The sequence below is a fragment of the Gouania willdenowi genome, chromosome 6 (genome assembly GCF_900634775.1).
Source record: "Gouania willdenowi chromosome 6, fGouWil2.1, whole genome shotgun sequence".
Lineage (NCBI taxonomy): Eukaryota > Metazoa > Chordata > Actinopteri > Blenniiformes > Gobiesocidae > Gouania > Gouania willdenowi.
Genome location: NC_041049.1, coordinates 5,207,634 through 5,225,744, shown reverse-complemented (window position 1 = coordinate 5,225,744; position 18,111 = coordinate 5,207,634). Strand labels below are relative to the sequence as shown.

At 36.2% G+C, this 18,111-nt stretch overlaps 1 protein-coding gene across 2 annotated transcripts; it reads right to left on the bottom strand.

Annotated features, from left to right (window-relative positions):
* Positions 1–1,578: 1,578 nt before the first annotated feature.
* On the bottom strand, positions 1,579–17,219 carry LOC114465847 (ADP-ribosylation factor GTPase-activating protein 3-like). Of its 2 annotated transcripts, XM_028451120.1 has the most exons (16): positions 17,010–17,219; positions 12,840–12,958; positions 11,735–11,807; positions 11,531–11,662; positions 10,219–10,305; positions 10,033–10,120; positions 9,893–9,952; positions 9,051–9,097; positions 8,819–8,973; positions 8,275–8,406; positions 8,072–8,200; positions 7,835–7,981; positions 6,591–6,717; positions 6,391–6,478; positions 5,396–5,526; positions 1,579–3,536 (listed from the first exon to the last, which is right to left on the bottom strand). In XM_028451120.1, exons 1-16 carry the CDS (start codon positions 17,076–17,078, stop codon positions 3,519–3,521), a joined length of 1,602 nt encoding a protein of 533 aa, XP_028306921.1. In that variant the 5' UTR covers positions 17,079–17,219; the 3' UTR covers positions 1,579–3,518. The 2 variants fall into 2 exon arrangements, with proteins under 2 accessions (XP_028306921.1, XP_028306922.1); XM_028451121.1 differs by lacking the exon at positions 9,893–9,952 and having other exon boundaries at positions 17,010–17,218.
* Between the last annotated feature and the right edge of the window lie 892 nt (positions 17,220–18,111).

Here is an 18,111-nt window from a genome sequence, read left to right as displayed (position 1 = left end):
ACACCGCTGGACTTTGCATCATCAAAGCCGTTTCTCTCTGTATGGGGGCTCGATGCAAGATGCTTTTGGGGTCCCAAGTTTGCATAACCACAGAAATAAATTCCCAATCCATTAAATACTCAGTAAACTGCTAAATGGTGCATAAATGCATTATCCGCCTATAGCCAGAAACACCATTTTTGAATGATTCTTTAAATGTCTAATGAAAATTATACTGTATATTATACTGATAATTTTCGTGAGACTTCCAGGTCTAAAAACACTGTTTTTGGCTCTGAAATGAGAAATAAAGGAAGAAAACAATGTTTTTTTTAATCTTACAAATATAAAATTGTTAGTTTTAATAGATCAAAATAGAATATATGGTGTACGTAGGCTTAATTTAAAATATTTAACATCTAAAAGCGTTTTGTTGACCTTTTGTTGCAAACCACAAAAATACAAAAAAAAAACCCCCAAAAAACCTACTTTTCACTATAATTTCATTTTAATCTTTTAATACAGTTTGTCACATTATTAAACACGATTTTTTCACCAATATTAAGTCATTTTTTTTGTGTATTTTTACCCGTTTATCAGTAAAAATTCTCCTTGGATAACTTAAAGCTTGTGTGTTTGGTTTCATTTCATTTTCAAGTGAAAATAATTAAATATTCCTGCTTCTTGCATTGGCACTAAAGAGAAACCACTGCCCTCTAGTGGTTATAGTTGTAATGGCGACAAATTATCCAGTTTGTGATGCAAAAAGACTATTCCTGCACGTTTTAATCTCCAATAAGTGACACTACAAGGATATTTATCAGAAATTCACTCGTGAAAAAACGTTTTTTAGTTTTTAAAAAAGCACATCTGCTAAGTTTAGGTAGAAAACTGAGCTTTTAGAAGAATTGTGATAGTTTAATTGTTCATAAAAATAGAAAATAAAAACATATCAGAGCAAAACTTTGGTAGAAAAACATTTGATGTATAATCTTAATGTGTTTTATTATTATTATTATTATTAATTAGCTGGAATAAAACTTCCCTTAACCGTGAAACTCTCTCATCTGCTTCAAAAATTGATTTATCTACGATTTATCAAAATCAATGCTTTTGTGCAACTTGGCAATGGGAATAAATCCTGAAATTAACAAAAACAAAAACAAATCATTTCTATAGTTTGCTCAAATTTCACAAATTGATTCCCAATGCTATATCTACAAATGTGCATTAAAAACTGTAAAAATGTTGAATAAAAACAGGAAATTTGAAAGAATTTACCAAATAAAAAAAATTAAGTAGATATTTTTTTTTTTTCCTAGTCTGCGTTTTTCAACCTAAGGGTCGTGATCCCGTGTAGGGTCATGTGGAATTGAAATGGGGTCGCCTGAAATGTCTAGTAAATGATCTAAAAAAAAAAAAAAAAAAAAAAAAGCAGACAAAAATATTGAAATTTTTTAAATGATTATTTTTCTGAATGAAAACACCACACACAAATGTATAAACACAAACTAGCAGTCAACTTCAGCTTTCAGTCTATGATAAATATTAATACTATTGTAGAAGATAATACCAGCAGCAGTAACTGATGAAAACAGATTTCTTCATAAAGCATTTATTCGACCAATCAGCAGCAGCTTGTGATAAACACTCCTTCAAAGCCCAAACACCAGAGTGCAGCAGCTCACAGCCTCTGTTTATACACTCTACACAATACATACAAGCCAATCAATGCATACAGTATTATTATACTTTTTATATAACAATGACTCACATTTGCCAGCAGATAGCGCACCACAGTTTTACAAAGATCTACAAAGCAGCAAAAAAAAAAAAGAAAAAAAAAGTGCATCAAAGCAGAAGCTGCCGCACGATTACTCAAAAGGGAAACTGTGCATCATGGGAATTTTTAAATATTTGTCTTTGGTGACGTAACAAACATTTGGTCACATGATGATGTAAAGCTGCTACTCGCCTGAGTGTCAGTGAAACCAACATCCTGTGTGTTTGTGAACAAATATATTCATTACCGAGGCCTGAACGTTTCAAAAACACTAATAAAAATAAAAATATTTACCTCCAAAATTTTTGACTTTATATTTCAAATTTCCTCATCTGTTATAAAGTTTTAAGTTTTTGAAGAAAAAAAAGTAATTCATTGCAATAATTAGGACAAAACAAAAATATATTCTGAATAATTTTGTTTACATTCTGTTTCTCTCCACAACATTTTGACATTATTTTCCATTTTAAAGCAAACAACCCAGTTTTTCAAACCAAAACTATTTACAAAAATAACAGTAAACTTATCACGAGGAAAAACAATCAGTGTCCTTTAACAATTTCCCTCCAGTTCATTAACAAAGGCACCGTTTGAAAAAGTTCTGAGTTTTTGAAAGAAAAAAAATGTCCCATTTATTGCAATAATTTATACAAATAGAAAAAAAAAATACATCTCGAGTAATTTTGCCAATTTAATTTACATGTCGGTATTTTCCCACAAGATTTTGACATTTTTTTATCATTTAAAGTGAACAAAACCCCATATTTTTCCCTTGTGCAAACCAAAACACAATAAATTTATCTACAAAACTCAGACTAAATTTATATCACAACATAAATCCTTCCCTCTAATTCACTACCAAAGGCAACTGTTGGTGTCTTTAATTAATGTGTCGTCTTTTAAAGAGGAAACAAAGGCACGATCACAATCAAAGACAGTCACACACGCGTCTGTAAATTAAAGCGTCTGCAAACATTGTTTGAAACGACAGAAAAATAAGCTGAGCTCGTTTCTTCTCGCCTCTGCTGCATCTCACACTTTAAAACATTTGGACGAAATATGACGACATGTAACAAAATAATGTCACAATAATACTTCAAACCAGCAAAAAATAAAGAAAATATATAGATTTATATATAGTGATGGTTTTAAAGTAAAATCCAGCTTCATATCAGTGAGAATATGTTGATAGCAAACAGAGGAACACACTGAGTGTCCACATGTTGCTAGGCTAATTAAGCTAATCTTGAAATGTATGATTGAAGATCTGCAGAGTAGCTCATTTTTAAACGTTCTTCATGTTTCTCTAATAAAACATTTCATGTAAACAACGTGTCAGATGTGATTAAACCACTGCACTGATATTAAAGGAACTTTGACACTGTTTTTTAAACCAACATTTGGACCCTAAGGACACTTCAGGGACATCAAGGACACTTCCAAAGCAGCGTCAGTGGACACTCACAATGAAACCAGAAGTTTGAACTCATTACTTAATGAAGCCAGGAGAAAAATCTCAGAGACACAAACATTTTTTAAAAAATATTTTTCTAAATTAATTTGTGTTTCTAAAAATATTTTTGATTTTTGTGATATTTTTGTTTCAAATACTCTGAGTTTATAAAAGAAAAGTAAAGTTTTCTTATTGTTCTCATTAAACCATTATCATTTGTCTCCTCTGAGGATGTTTGTGCTGGAGCATTTGTTTTTACTGGATATTCTCTCTTCTGTCACGTTAACGTTGAGCGTCAGTGATTCAGGAGCTGTAGTGATCCTGAAATAAAGCACAGACAGGGATGGTTAGCATTAGCATTAGCAGCAGCTAACCACCAGATCAGTATGAGGCCATTATTGTAGCAAAACTATTAGTGTATGCGTAATATAATCCGTGTCTGTATTAGCATCCATATGCGTGAGTCATCAAACCGGGACATTCTCGGTGCACGGGATATTTGGCAAATGCGATCTGTAACTTTTTAATACTTGTATCTCCTGCAATACCTTTAAAAACCAGCAGCTGTTGCTGGTACCAAGTGACAGACACTCCAATTAGAAGCAAATTTCATAATTTATATATATTTCTTACAAGCCGAACTTATAAGTCATATACGTCATATACAGTAACTTATTAATGAAACACATATTTATAAGACACATTGTTTGCCAACCAAACCACCTCCAAAACGCAGAAGAAGAGGAAAAAGAAACTACCGCAAAAAAAAACCTGACGAAGAAGAACAGGGGAAATGGACACTCAAAGAAATTACCTCATTGACTGCCAAAGACGTCTAAAGACGTCAATTGTGTTTTTTGGCTGGGGTTGCTAGGAGACAGTGTGACAAAGGTCTCCCGTGAATATCTAACTTATACCATGATGTAGTGACCAAGTGGTGACATGTAGCTGGCAGCAGTGCACCTTTAGATGAGAGATCACCATTATGGGCAGAGCTCAGAGGGAGAGGAAAAGAGTTTACGAGACAGAAAATGGCGCTACAGGAGTTGATGCTGAAGTTCCCAGCAGCTCACAGCAGTGCATACTCAACTAGAGCATGTGTGTAACTAAGTGGACTATTGAGAGTGTCGCGATGGTGAGAGAAAACAATAAAAAAAACGGTTCAAGTGGGAGACTCAGCATGTCCGGGAGAAGGAGGAAGTTCCGTGTGGGGAGAATGCCGGGGAGAGATTTGGAGGACGGCCAAAATACAGCATGAAATCCATTCAACTCTGACCAAGATAGCAAAATAATAATAATGTTGCATCAAAAGCCTGGTCTCAGTGTTGTTTTTGTAGTTTTATAGAAGAAAACCAATGTTGAGGTGTCCCTAAAGCAAAAAAAAAAATTGTTAATAAAGCTGATCAGTTACGAGGCATCTCATACTAGACAGTGACGGAACAGACCAACACTATCCGTGTACACAACAGTACACAATCCACGTACTGTTTGTTCTTTGGTTATTTCGTTTAAAAACTAAATTAAAATAACAAACTGTGTGATTATTTTGTTTCGCTAATTTAAAACCAAAACAGAACAATGAAAAACCACACAATCAGCAGTTTTCCGTGGTGTAATGAATCTACTGGTGCTCCTCGTATCTTGTGATCAACTTCCGTGTGTGTTGACGGCTGAACGCGAGCATCTTGTTACCGAAACATCCACAGACTGAATGAAAACAGGAGCAGAACCTGAAAACTGCTGAAACAAATCCTAAATAGTCCTATTGTGTGTGGAGACCTGGTGCAGACTTCTGTTCTAGTCCCGTTAGCTCAGAATGTGACGTGCTGAGGGTCTATCACTTGGTACCAGCAACAACTGCTGGTTTCTCGCAGTATTGCAGGATATACAAGTATTAAAAAGTTACAGATCGCATTCGCCAAATGTGTTCCAAAGGTCCCGTGCACACAGACAGCCAATAGAATGTCCCGGTTTGATGACACAGACATACAGATATTAATACAGACAGACAGAGAATGGATTACACACAGACAACTTTGTTTACAAATCCTAATTCTACACACACGAATTGAAAAACACACACGGATCAATTTACAGACACACGGATTTGTATAACGCATACAGAAACGGTGTTGTGACAATAACGGCCCCATAGATCAGGAACAAGAAGGCATGCTGACCTGGATAGAGTTGACCACGCCGCTGGCCATGACGGACAGTTTTCCCGCCACAGAACGAACTCCCAGTTTGATCTGCGTCATGTCTGGAGCGTTAGGCAGGACGTTACTGAGCCGGTATGACCCCGCCGCCACTGTAAAAAGGACACAAACTGTTGCTGAAAACTCCAACTCACCTTTAACAATAGAAAAAACTGTTGTGTACGGAGTCCTAAAGAAATCCCAATTATTGACGTTTGCCTTGGAGCTTTTGATACTGATAAAAATGGACAATTTTAGAATTTTGACCAAATAAAAAGGGACAATGATAGAATAATATCATAGATATTTGTTTGTTTTTTTCATTAAATTGTTATTTTCCTTTCATTTTTAACATATTCTCTCATTTAAAGTAGAAAAACACTGACTCTGAAGTGGTGGAGGAGATTAACTGGTTGATGGATTTGTTTTTTTAGACAAACACAGTCAAACTGTAACACACCCTTGGTCAAAAGTTAACACACAAAATGATACCTAGCACACACACACATACACAGAAAATAGCAGGAAAATACACAGACTATACTCCAAAAACCCACAATACTAAAAATTACATAAAAAATACTGTAAAATGAGTCATAAAAGACAGCACAAATTGAATGCAAAAATATACATAGACAAAAAAACATCAAAAATCACTTATAAAACAAAGAAAAATCACAAAAAGAACACAAATTGACTCCAAAAAACACACAAAATGGGAAAAAATATGCAACATTTCAAAAACACAAAATCACAACAAAAATGCCAAACATTACACCAAGGACATACAAGACAACTATAAAAATAACAGAAAAAATACACAAAACGAATACAGAAAAGACACACAAACCCTTTGTTCTTCCCTGTATTAATGCTCAGATCGATCCTTATTCTAAATGCTGATATAAATGTTGATTATGTGGCCCTTGGATCAGAAAATGACATTTTTCTGGCCCCTCACTGCAGTGCTGTCTCACCTTTCTGCTTGTTTGGATCATCGAACAGGTCGGCTGAGCTGATGGATGAACTATCAGAAAATCTTTCCAGTCGAGTTTTGGCCTCATACTAAAAAAAATAAAAACACCAACAAAGAAGAAAGTCAGATTATGTGCATGCATTTGATGACTGCGCTGAGCTTCGTACATAATAAAAACATGTACGTGTGCTAAACGCCCACCTCTGCGTTGTCCTGTTTTCCAAAGTACATGTCAGACGAGATGGCTTTGACGTCGTCTCCAAACTTTTTCCGAGCTTCTCCTGAGTCAGAGAAGGGCGTCGGCTCCTGTTTTCTCCTGGACGTGGCTCTGAAAAACACACTTTGTTACAGACTAACAGAGCAGCGTCTCACATAAAAGTGTTCAAAGCCACAGACATAAAGAAATGATAAAGTGACCTTCATGCATCAAACTTCTGCTTTCTGACAAGTTGGAAGTTAACATTTTTTTCTCAGAAAAATATTATTGATACATCAAAGCTTAAGACACATTTTCTCTACTGGTTTAACAAATGTGGCCTGAAAACATTGAAAAGTCCTTATTGTTAGATCTATGCCTAACAAAATGCATTATTTTGCACCGTATTTGTTTTGTAAAATTCCCATTGTTTCCTACTGGAGTGAAACATTCAGTCAAACTTCAACTTTTTCAGTCAAAATACCAACTTGTGCTTCTTTTGGTTGCTCTAAATAATCAGGAAAAGTTAAAGATGATGATGTAAACCTATTTTATTTACCAAAAGAGGATATGACCCAAAAAATAATCTATGACTGCAGGGGGTGACAGTTCCAATTTAGTGGTTTGGTTGTAGACAATGAAGCAGAAAAGAAGAGCTCTCCTTAGGGACCTTTACTCCCCCTTAAACAGTGTGCTGACACGCTCTGGTGGCTGAAGTTAGTGAGTAATCATGGACTGTTGAAGATAGCCCTGAGGATAGAATTATTTTTGGGTGGGAGTCCTCAACAGTCCGTAATTTACTCATTGTTTACTACCAAAACCTCAGAGATGGAACTGTCGTTCTCTGTCGTCATAGATCATTTTTCGGGTCACAACTGTTTTTATCTTCTGCTAAATGATCTAAAAAATCAGGCTGAATGCTTCACTCCAATAGAAAACAATGAAATGTTTACAGGCAGTGGGGCCGTGTGACATCATCAATCACGATGATTTCAATATGGTGGAACACAGGGTTCTAAAATGGAAAGTAGTCCCATTTTTAAGAGTTTATGGTGCAAAATAATGTGTTTCATTAGGCATAGATCTTTTAATAATTACATTTTAAAGGTTTTAGGCCACATTTGTAAAAACAGTGAAGGATCCCTTTAAGGAATAACTTCCCCATTGTATAAAAAGCAAAAGAATTAGACAGACTTTATTCAACAGAAAACGACAACTAACAAGCTCTACTTTCTTAAGCCCCGCCCACCTGTCATCCTGGGACTTGGAGGAGGACAAATAGACGTCCAGCTCTGGCTTCTTCTCCTCAGACATCCATCCTCTGTCACTAGAGTCAGCCCATTTTGAGGAGAAAGTGTCCGAGGCTTCTGTTTGAACACCAAACTTAGAGTGGGACCTAAAGATGGAGGCCAAGATTAAAACTGTCCACTGCACACAATCAGGATCAGTTTATCGTTTCCATCCTAGATTAGGAGGACGAGCTCACCTGGAGCTGAAGGACCCATTGTCCTCCATGTCCGTGTCCTTCAACAAGCTGCTCTTGAAGGGTCTGTTGCCCAACGGATTCTCCTGTTCAATGATGTGCATGTCTGACGTCACCGAGTGAGAAACGCCGCTGTGCACAGGAGGAAAGGTGAGTTAGAGGCAAGAGAAGGAGGAGGAGGAAGAGGAGGAGGTTCTTCACTCTACCTCCTGATGCCCAGGCCCATTCCTAAACGCTCCGCCTGCTCCCTCTTCTTCCCCTCCAAACCCTTCAGCTTCTGCTCGCCCAGCTTCCTCTGCTGCTCCAGGTCTTTGTAGGCCAGCCTCATGGACGGAGCACTGGGAAAGAAAGAAACCAGTCACACAGGCCTTGAAGAACACATTCAAAGTGATCAGCAGTCGCCTCTGGCGAAGACTGGCAGTTGACAGTCGAAACATGTCAGGAGATCAAAGTACATTTCCTGAGGAACAGTTGTCTGAATAAATGAAACCTTAATATATTATTCAAAAAGAAGACAAAAAGAATATTGCTGGAATTGTTAAGTGTAAGAAGTGTCAAAAATGATTTTAAAAAAACATCAAAGCGATCAGCAGATGCTTCTGACTAAGACTGACAGTTGTCAGTCGAAACATGTCAGGAGATCAAAGTGGATCTCCTGAAGAACAGTTGTCTGAATAAACTAAACCTTTATTAAGTACCTTTAGTAAAATTACAGTAACCTAAGCGTTTCAGAAAGAGGAGCTCCCTCACATTGACTCGTTGTTGGCTGAGGTGGGGCTCCGTGCAGCGCTGAATCCTTCCTCCTGCTCCCTGAGCTTCTCTGCAGCCTGAGCCTTCTTCTCCAGCTCGCTGAAGCTCTGACTGCTGACCTTCTGAGCGCCGAGGCCACCCTTCTTTGAGCCCAACTGGAAGAATATAAAAAAATTAAAAAGTGTCGACTTTCAAAACCAACACCATCACAGACAGAAAGCTTTGTACACACTGTTTTCTTGGCTCCTGCCGGCTTCTTCTTGAGGATAGATGAAGGCTCTGGGAAACATCAGACACAGATTATCGCAGGGATTCTTTTGGCATCCCATTTTCCATGTCAAAATTTCCAAAATTCTGGTTTAGGTTTTGCCCATTTCGCCTTCACTTTACATCGTCATTCCCTGTTTAGACGACTTTACTGGCTACTAAACTTCTCAACATAGTACCAAACATTATTATTATTAATTTGACATTTGCTTAGACAATTACTATATGTTCAGAGGAAGGAACTTGTTGAACCGTGAACTTTTTTTTTGCCCTTTATCTATAAACAGCTCTATTACTGTTCTAAAATATGAGATTTTAAATTTTAAATTATTTTTTACGAGAATTGAAGAATATTCCATTCTGTTTTGTTAAAAACAATTTTTTTAACCATTTTTTTGACATTTTGTTGCGATGAGGTGCGCTGAGAGTTTTTCATTGTTCAAAGTGGAGCGCAGCAAAAATACTTTGCGAACCACTGCGTTACATGTAGCCAGAGATTTTGAATGGGATTATGGGCTGAAATGGGACGTCCATTTGTCACACTTTCCATAAATTAAATCACCTTATTTTTGGTGAAAAATAGCATGTACATGTGTGATATTGTTCCAAAACATGCATGAGGCATTTCTGTGTCATTTTGGGGGCCGATTTAAAATAAAGAATGAGAAAGAGAGTTTTTCCAATCCGTTTTACGCAATTACGGAAAACTGGAGGCCCTAGTTTCTCATCAGGCATCTGAATGGACAAAAAACTACTTGTATGAAAGGGATTCAGCCATGCAGCTGAGTGTGTGTGATCAGTGATTACCTGGATTAGTTTTTGGAGAACCTACCAGCAGCTCCACATTGGGACCTTCCTCTAAGTTTCCTACAGTGTGAGCCAACATGTGATGAGCCACATGAATAAATGTGTTACATGTTAATATAATATTGTGTAGGCACTGGTACCGTTTCTGTCTTCGTCTTGTTTGGACGTCGTCTCTGTGGTGGAGGAGCTGAGGCTCATCTTGGCCATCGCCTTATTGTCAGGAATGTTCTGGTAATGAAACATGGACATGAGAAAATGTTGAAATTTGGAGACAACGATTGAATCAACAAAATAAATTTTAAAAGAAAATAAAAAACCTTACACACCACTTCTTGGGAATGAAGAGTGAAGAAATCCAGCTGTTTGTCACCTGGTGAGGTCGGGGAGAGAGGAGCCTGGCTGTCCAGCCAAAGCTGTGGTTGGAGTGAAACAGGGAACACACATTAGGATAACGTCAACCTGAAGAGATGTTTTATCTGTTACAGACTACACACATGAAGATAAAAACATCACAACAGTTTGGATTGTTCTGTGTGTGAGCTCTGATAATCTCAACACAAACACACACATAACAATATTGTCTGGGGTTGTGCATGTCATGATACGATATATCCCGATACTAAACAATACGATATATATCGTGACCAAATGGAATATAATGAAACAATTTTTCTCTTTTTAAAAATTGTTAGAACAAGTAAATGTAATTAACTGTAATTCAAATATAAATATCAAAAACAAGTGGTATGTTTATTAAACTGTCAAGTTACATTTTTCAAAAACATTTCGATTCGATTCTGATTCTGCTAAGTTATTAAATTCTTAAAAATAAGTAACCACATATATCTATAAAAGTGTCCAGTATGTTTTATGAAAATAAAGTCAATTAACTTCCAGCTAAAATGCACTGATGAGTAGGGGTGGGAACCTCAGTGTACCTCATGATACAATACGATAAATAACAATTATCTCACAATATGACGATACTGCAATTATCGATATATTGGTCAGCAATCAATCTACGATAATCTATGACACAACAAAAAAAAAGATTAAGTTAAAAAAATACAATTTTTATTTTATATCTCTGAAAAACAATAAATTGAAAAAGTGTCCTATGAACAGTGACACTATTTTAGTGCAACATTTCTGTAAATAAGTGTCAACATACTAATATAAATGAATAAATATCTCCAATAGTGCTTTTTGTAACAAAAAAACCCAAAAAAAATAGCGTCTTTCTTACCAGTGACACCATTGTAGTGGAATATTCCAGTAACAAAATATTGGTTCCTTCCACAAACAGTGACAACATTTATGTGAAGACTTACCTGCACATTTCAGTAAAAAAAGCAGAAAAGGTTTTGAAAAAAAAAATCAATAGTTAGCGTGAGCATATCGATAATCGATCGTACGCTTTCCTCACACACGTAGATTTTTGGTCGTCAATATTGAACACGTTTAGTATTTACGATTGTCGACCCCCGACCCGTTTCCAAGACAATTATCCTGACAATGTGACTCTTAACAGACCTCATCTTTTAAGACATTAGATCATGTGATTATCAGTATGTGTGTTTCCTGTTTAAGGTGAAGAAAAGAGGAAGAGAACCACAGCAACACAAGGGGATAAATAACCTCTGTGCCGTGGCGTCTGGTGGCCTGTGTAGCTGTAGTCTTTATCTTCTCCCGGTAGAGCTGAGCCGCTCGGCTGTTGTACTTGGCGTTGGCGGCGACGGATGTGCCTCCGTGTTGGTTGAAGAACGCCATCTGAAAGCAACGGGTTAAGTCACGTGTGACATCTACTTCCTGTTAGTTGACAATTGGTGCACTGGGACTCACTGCGGCGGCGTTGCCTCCCACTTGCATGCATCTGAGCTGGAACCAGGACCAGTTAAAGTCCAGCTCTGTGGACCTGCACAGAACCAGAATAGGAATGTGAAGCGTGTGAGCAGATGGGAAAACGTCTACAGAATTATACCGAATGTGTTTACAAAGAGCGCAGACCTCCGCCAAGTAGCTCATTTCCACCCATATTGTGTTTTAAAGAGTACAGCACGCACCTCCCTACCACTACTACATTACCCATAAGCCACCACGCTTAAAGGAGCAGGCACATTTACCCATACTGTGATTTCCACGAGTGGTATTTTCTTATTTTTGGAAATCCAGAACATCACCAAAATGTCATCACCTGTTCCTTGTTCCATTATCAACATTACCTTAAAATTTTATCCAAATCCGTTTTATAACTTTTCAAGTTATTTTGCTAACAAACAGACAGCACTTGGCGGAGGTAATAAAACATTTAATAAAATAAATTTTCTGAATTGTCCATAAAAAAAAAGCTTTTTTTTTTTGGCTTTTTTTTTAAAAACAAAAAAGCCAAAAAAGATAATTAACTATTTATGTATTTTGTCTTTAGTTGAAAAACAACAAAGGGGCGGGACATTTCCACTGGATCTTAAGCTCGGGAACTTTTCATGCAAATTATTTATTGGAATTAACCATAATTTGGTAGTACAGTAACTTTTAAATAACTGATGCTCTTATTTTAGATGATGCTAAAATATAACTTAACAACTACATTTAGCATCACATTTCAAGGCTAACCTTCAAATGTGAAAATTTCACATCAATTCCCATTGGAAAGTTTCCAACTTTGAAAATTCACAGAATTTTGCAACCCAAGTTAAAATGTGTGTGTGTGTTTTTTTTTTTAAATTGTAGTACTTTGAATTGATGACAATATTTATGTTTGGATATGATATAGTTATTTAAAATTACTCACAATTTCTGGTAAATTTCAATACATAATTGCCTATAAAAGCATCATATTTTTCTAATATCCCCAATGTTCCCATGGTTAACCCTAATAATCTCTGTGTTCGTACTGAGTTGGTGTTATTGTGTATTTGTGCAGCAGGTTCCAGAGCTGTCGACTGACCTGATGAATGAGAGGTGAACTCCCAGAGACCTGTGAGAGCCTGAGCAGTCGATACAGAGGAAAACTCCGTAGGTGATGCTGGCCCAGCTCGGATTCTTAGCTGCACAGTCGAAGCAGACCTGGAACACAAAGAGGTTTTACAAACTTAAAATCCTGAAACACTAACAATAAAACAACACAAATAACAAAGCAAAGTCCAAAGTCTAAATAATGTGACTTGTTTCATATTACAAAAGGAGATGTTAGCTTCCAGTTTGTGTTTCAACTGACACATATGCAACTTAAAGCCCAGACAGAAACGACATGACAACCTGTGTAAACCTGAACATCAATAGTTCTCAAATAATACCCAATAAACTACAAAGAAACCTAAAAAGCTCACGAGTTTAAAAGTCATTTTGTGTATTTTGGGAGTCATTTTGTGTATTTTTGTTGTATACTGTACGTACTACAAAGCTGAATAACAAACATTCGCCATCACAGAGTCATTTTTAAAGAGAACTGATTGGTCAGGAAGTGATCGTATCTTAACATTTAACCTACTCCTCCCTACCAGGTTAGCCGTTCAGCCTAAGTTACCATGGTGATTTATCCCAGTAAGACGTTAACCAGAGTGGTAGTACAGCACACAGAATAAATCCTGGAAGTTAGAACAATAAGAGGAAATCCAGTTTCATAGTACAGGTCCTTTGGTGTCATTTTGTGTGTTTTGGTTGTTAATTAGTGTGTTTATGTTTGTCGTCCTATTATGTATTTTTGTTGTCATTATGTGTCTTTAAACTGTGTGTGTTTTTGTTGTTTTGTGTACTTTTGGGTTCATTTGGTTTATTTTGGTTGATTATTCTGTCATTATGTGTGTTTTTGTGATCCTGTAATGTATTCTTGGGTTTATTTGGTGTATTTTTGTTGTCGTTTGAATATCTTAATTTTTTGAGTAATTTTGTGTGTTTTAGTCGGTGTTTTGTGTATTTTTATTTGTTTATTTTTTTTGTCATTTTGTGTATTTTCCTGCTATTTTGTGTATTTTTGGAGTCATTTTGTGTATTTTTCTGTAATTATGTGTGATTATGTGTGTTTTTGTCATCCTATAGTGTACCTTTGTCTTAATTTGGTTTATTTTTGTTGTCGTTGTTATGTATTTACATTTTTGAAGTCATTACGTGTGTTTTTGTCATCTATAGTGTACTGTACTTTTGGGTTCATTTGGTGTATTTATGTTTTTGTGTAATTTCATTTTTGGGTTCATTTTGCATGTTTTTGTTGTTGTTCATTGTATTTTTGGAGTCATTTTCTGTATTTTTGTTGTACTTTTTTGTGTATATTAGGCTTTAAAGTCATTTTGTGAGTTTCTGTTGCTTTTTGTATTTTGACAGTCATTGTCTGAATTTAAAGGGCAGCATAATATTAGACCGCAGGCTGCTAGTCTCCTGTGTTTGTCATAAAGGTATATCGATGCAGTTTCCTAAATATGACTATTATTTCCTAGTGTCATCCAAGGTCACCTGAACCCATCAGATAGATAGAGAACCATAAGGAGGAGGTGGAACTGGACACTGGATGTTGCTGAATCATCAGAAATAGAAACACCTGAGGGACTAACAAAGCTACAAGCCCAGCAAAGTGAACTAATGATTAGTGTTTGTGGTGCAGAATCAGGACTTTACAGGTGTTTAAGCGCAGGTTTGCTGCATCTTTCTGAGTGAGTGGGTGTAGTTTTCTCAGCCTAAGCTGGTTTTCTTTTGCCTGAAGTCATCAGCAGTGAAAATCTCAAACACTAAGAACAGGAAAAGCAGGAATACACAATGAACGACATATTTGTCCTCAAAATTTTACATCCTGTTGCAAAATTGGTCAAATATTCATACAAACTGAATATATGTTTACACATTTACATTTTATGTTATACATACAACTAGTGCATGTACATTTTAAGTAAATTTATATCTCAAAGATCTGAAATCTTCAAGTTGAAACATTCAAAGAATTGATAATTCTCATGGAATTTAGTGCTACAAATTAAGGGTGTCCCATATTGATAAATCAGTCCGATATCAGCAAAATAAATATGGCTCAGATTATATCGGCCTGCATTAAAAAATCTCTGATACAACCAGTCCATTCCAGACTCCGCTCCAGCACTTCCATCCAGCAGCAGACAGAGCTACATACTGACATTAAAAAATATAACCGAAGTGAACTTTAATTGTTATTTTGCATTTTAATTAATTTTTGTATTAGCTTTAAGGCTTTTTTAGGGTCTTCTAGTTTATTCTTTATTCATTATAGAATATTATGTTTAAATTAAACTAGTGGTTATTTTGCACTTTAAAACATAATTACTTTTTTGAGGTCTTATATCTAACTTATATTTTATTTACTCTGTTCAATTTTAGAATATTGTGTTTAAGTTAAACTAGTGGTTTGCACTTTAGAAATATATATATATATATATATTTTTTTTTTGTTTGAATTTATTGAGGGTATTTTTCTCGTACCTATTGTTGCTGTCTATTGTTCTCTGACTAATATAACTTGATTAAACCAGTTTAACTTTCTGTACAACAAATAAGTACGGTAATAAAAGTATGTATGATTTGTGCTGATATTGGAGTGGATTGATATCGGCCAATACTCAAGGCTGCAATATCGGTATCGTATCGGAATTCAAAAAGTGAAACTCTTACTAAAAATGGTGAAGATAACTCTATAGTGTAGGCATTGTCAATAAATCAAAGATAATTTACTTTTAAAAAAAGGAAGTAAAAGGTGGAAATTGCCACTTGAAGCAAAGTTTGTTTTGTTTTCCTCCTTACTGCATCTTTAATTCCTGAGTGTTAAATTCCTTTGTTTAATTCAGCCTTTGGTGACTTTTCCTGATTTTGCTTCTCCGTTGTATGAGCAGCAGCTTCTCAGTGAACTGAACTCACAATAGGACGATTCATTTATTTGTGTGTTCTGATTCAGTGCAAAGACTCGATTCTCTGACTGACAAGGCACGACTTCCAGTGTTAAGTGTTTCCGATGTTTTTCAAGTTTACACCTCTTGACCTTTGAACTCACGGACAAGAGCGTGAAAAGTTTCATTAAAAATAGAGCTCAAAACAAACTCAATATCAGCATTTTACATGTTTTTTTTTTCCAACAAATGACCTTTGATTTGATAATCTGAGGATTACACTATGTATTTATCTAATTAAAAAGCAATAAATGTTTGTTGGTGTAAGCTTTGAATAAAACATCAATAATCAGGAATGGCCTGGGAACGTCTCGGGGTCCCCCCGGAAGAGCTGGAGGAAGTGGCCGGGGAGAGGGAAGTCTGGGCCTCCCTACTGAGGATGCTGCCCCCGCGACCCGGAAACGGCTAAGCGGGAGAAGATGGATGGATGGATGGATGGATGGTTTGTGAATTGTGTTGATAAACTTTAAGGCAGTGGTTCTGAACCTTTTCAGCCCGTGACCCCCAAAATAAAGGTTCCTCCGTTTCTAGGGTGCTATGAAAGGTTCACGCAAGCAGATGTGTGATCGGGAATGAGTGAATGGCCTGCCCCCCCTCCCATTTTTTGTTTTCATTATTATTATTTTTTAATTTAATTTAATTTATTATTATTTTTATTGTTATTATTTGTATTTATTTATTTCGTTTTTTTAATTATTATGTTTTTAATATTATTATTAATATTAATATTGTTTGTTGTTCAGTTAAAATGTTATATATATATATATTCTTAGTTTCTTGAAGGCATCTGGCGACCCCCTTCCAGTGTCTCGCGACCCCAAATAAGGTCCTGACCCCAAGGTTGAGAACCGAGCTTTAATGGATGTCATCCTGGTTCCAGACAGCTGTCAGTTACACACCTGGATAACACCAGTGAAATGACATCAAATAAAGCAGAAAACATAAATAAATGTTATAATAATGTATAAAGTGTGTGTAAATAGAACAGAAGGTGTTATGAGACGCCAACAACAGGTTTGACGTCAGCTCCGCGTGCCGCTCTTTGACACTTCAACGGTTTTAACACCTATCAGGTGAACCCTGGCACGAGGCTATAACACAGCTGTACATTTTTACGTAATTTAAAGCCAAGTCTGAATGTTTGTTAAAAGTGCGACGTGTCAGACTTTCCGTCCAGACTCACTTCCTCGTTTAAAAACGTCGGTTAAACTCACCTTGTTGGTGGGAACGGCGCGAAGCCGTTTGAAAATAGCCGTGATGTCGTGTTTGCTGGGCTCTGCCATCTTTTACCTGTCCACGGAGTCCACGGTGTGGTCCACACACCTCAGTGTTTTTCCCCAAAAAATGACCCAATCCGACACGTCAGTCAGGGTAACATCAAGCTCCGCCCCTGATTGGCGAGAAACGAGCCATGGCTGTGTTATGGTTGCAGTGGCTGCTGGGTAATGTAGTTGATCAGGACAAAAGCGGTTCTTTTTACAGTCTGTTTCTGTCTGCACATAGACATTATATATATGTAGACGCCGCATCCACTCGAGCGGTGCGTCTACACGGCGGCCATCTTGGAACGGTATCATTCGCTCCTACAGTGAATTGCATCTGTAGAGGAATGATGTGCTACACTGTTCAAGTTGTCATAAAACGCTCAATACTCAAGCAATTTTCACAGTGCTTGTTTGTAATAAACGTCAGACATGAAAGATGCATAGATAGATAGATAGATAGATAGAACAAAATGAACCCAGAAAACGTTCAGATGTGCTCAGGTTTTCATTAACAACGTTGCTTAAGGCTATACATTGCATTTGACAATTATTAATGTATGATTGTACTACTACTGTATTATTGTTGTGATTTTTTTTTTTTTATGTTACTTTTGACCAGATTTACGACAATATTTGTGATAATTTTTCTCTCTCATAAAAATATAATGTCAATGTTAAATCTGGATCTAAATGTTTCATTTAAATCTAAATGCTAAACATTAAATCTAAATGTTAAATGTGAAATCTAAATGTTAAATCTAAATGCTAAATGTTAAATCTAAATTCTAAATGTTAAATCTAAATATAAAATCTAAACGTTAAATGTCAAATCTAAATGTTAAATATTTCTAAATGTCACAGGTGAAACTAAATATTTAGCTTAGTCAAATCAAATTCACCGTTTAGATTTAGCATTTGGAGCAGTGCATTAGGTTCAGTCTGGTTGGTCGGCTGTGATGTGATGCATTTGATTGTTGTCTGGTAAGTTTATGTTTTGTAGTTTCACAATGTCCCGTTGATCATTTTAAAACAAAAAATAATTTATTCAGTA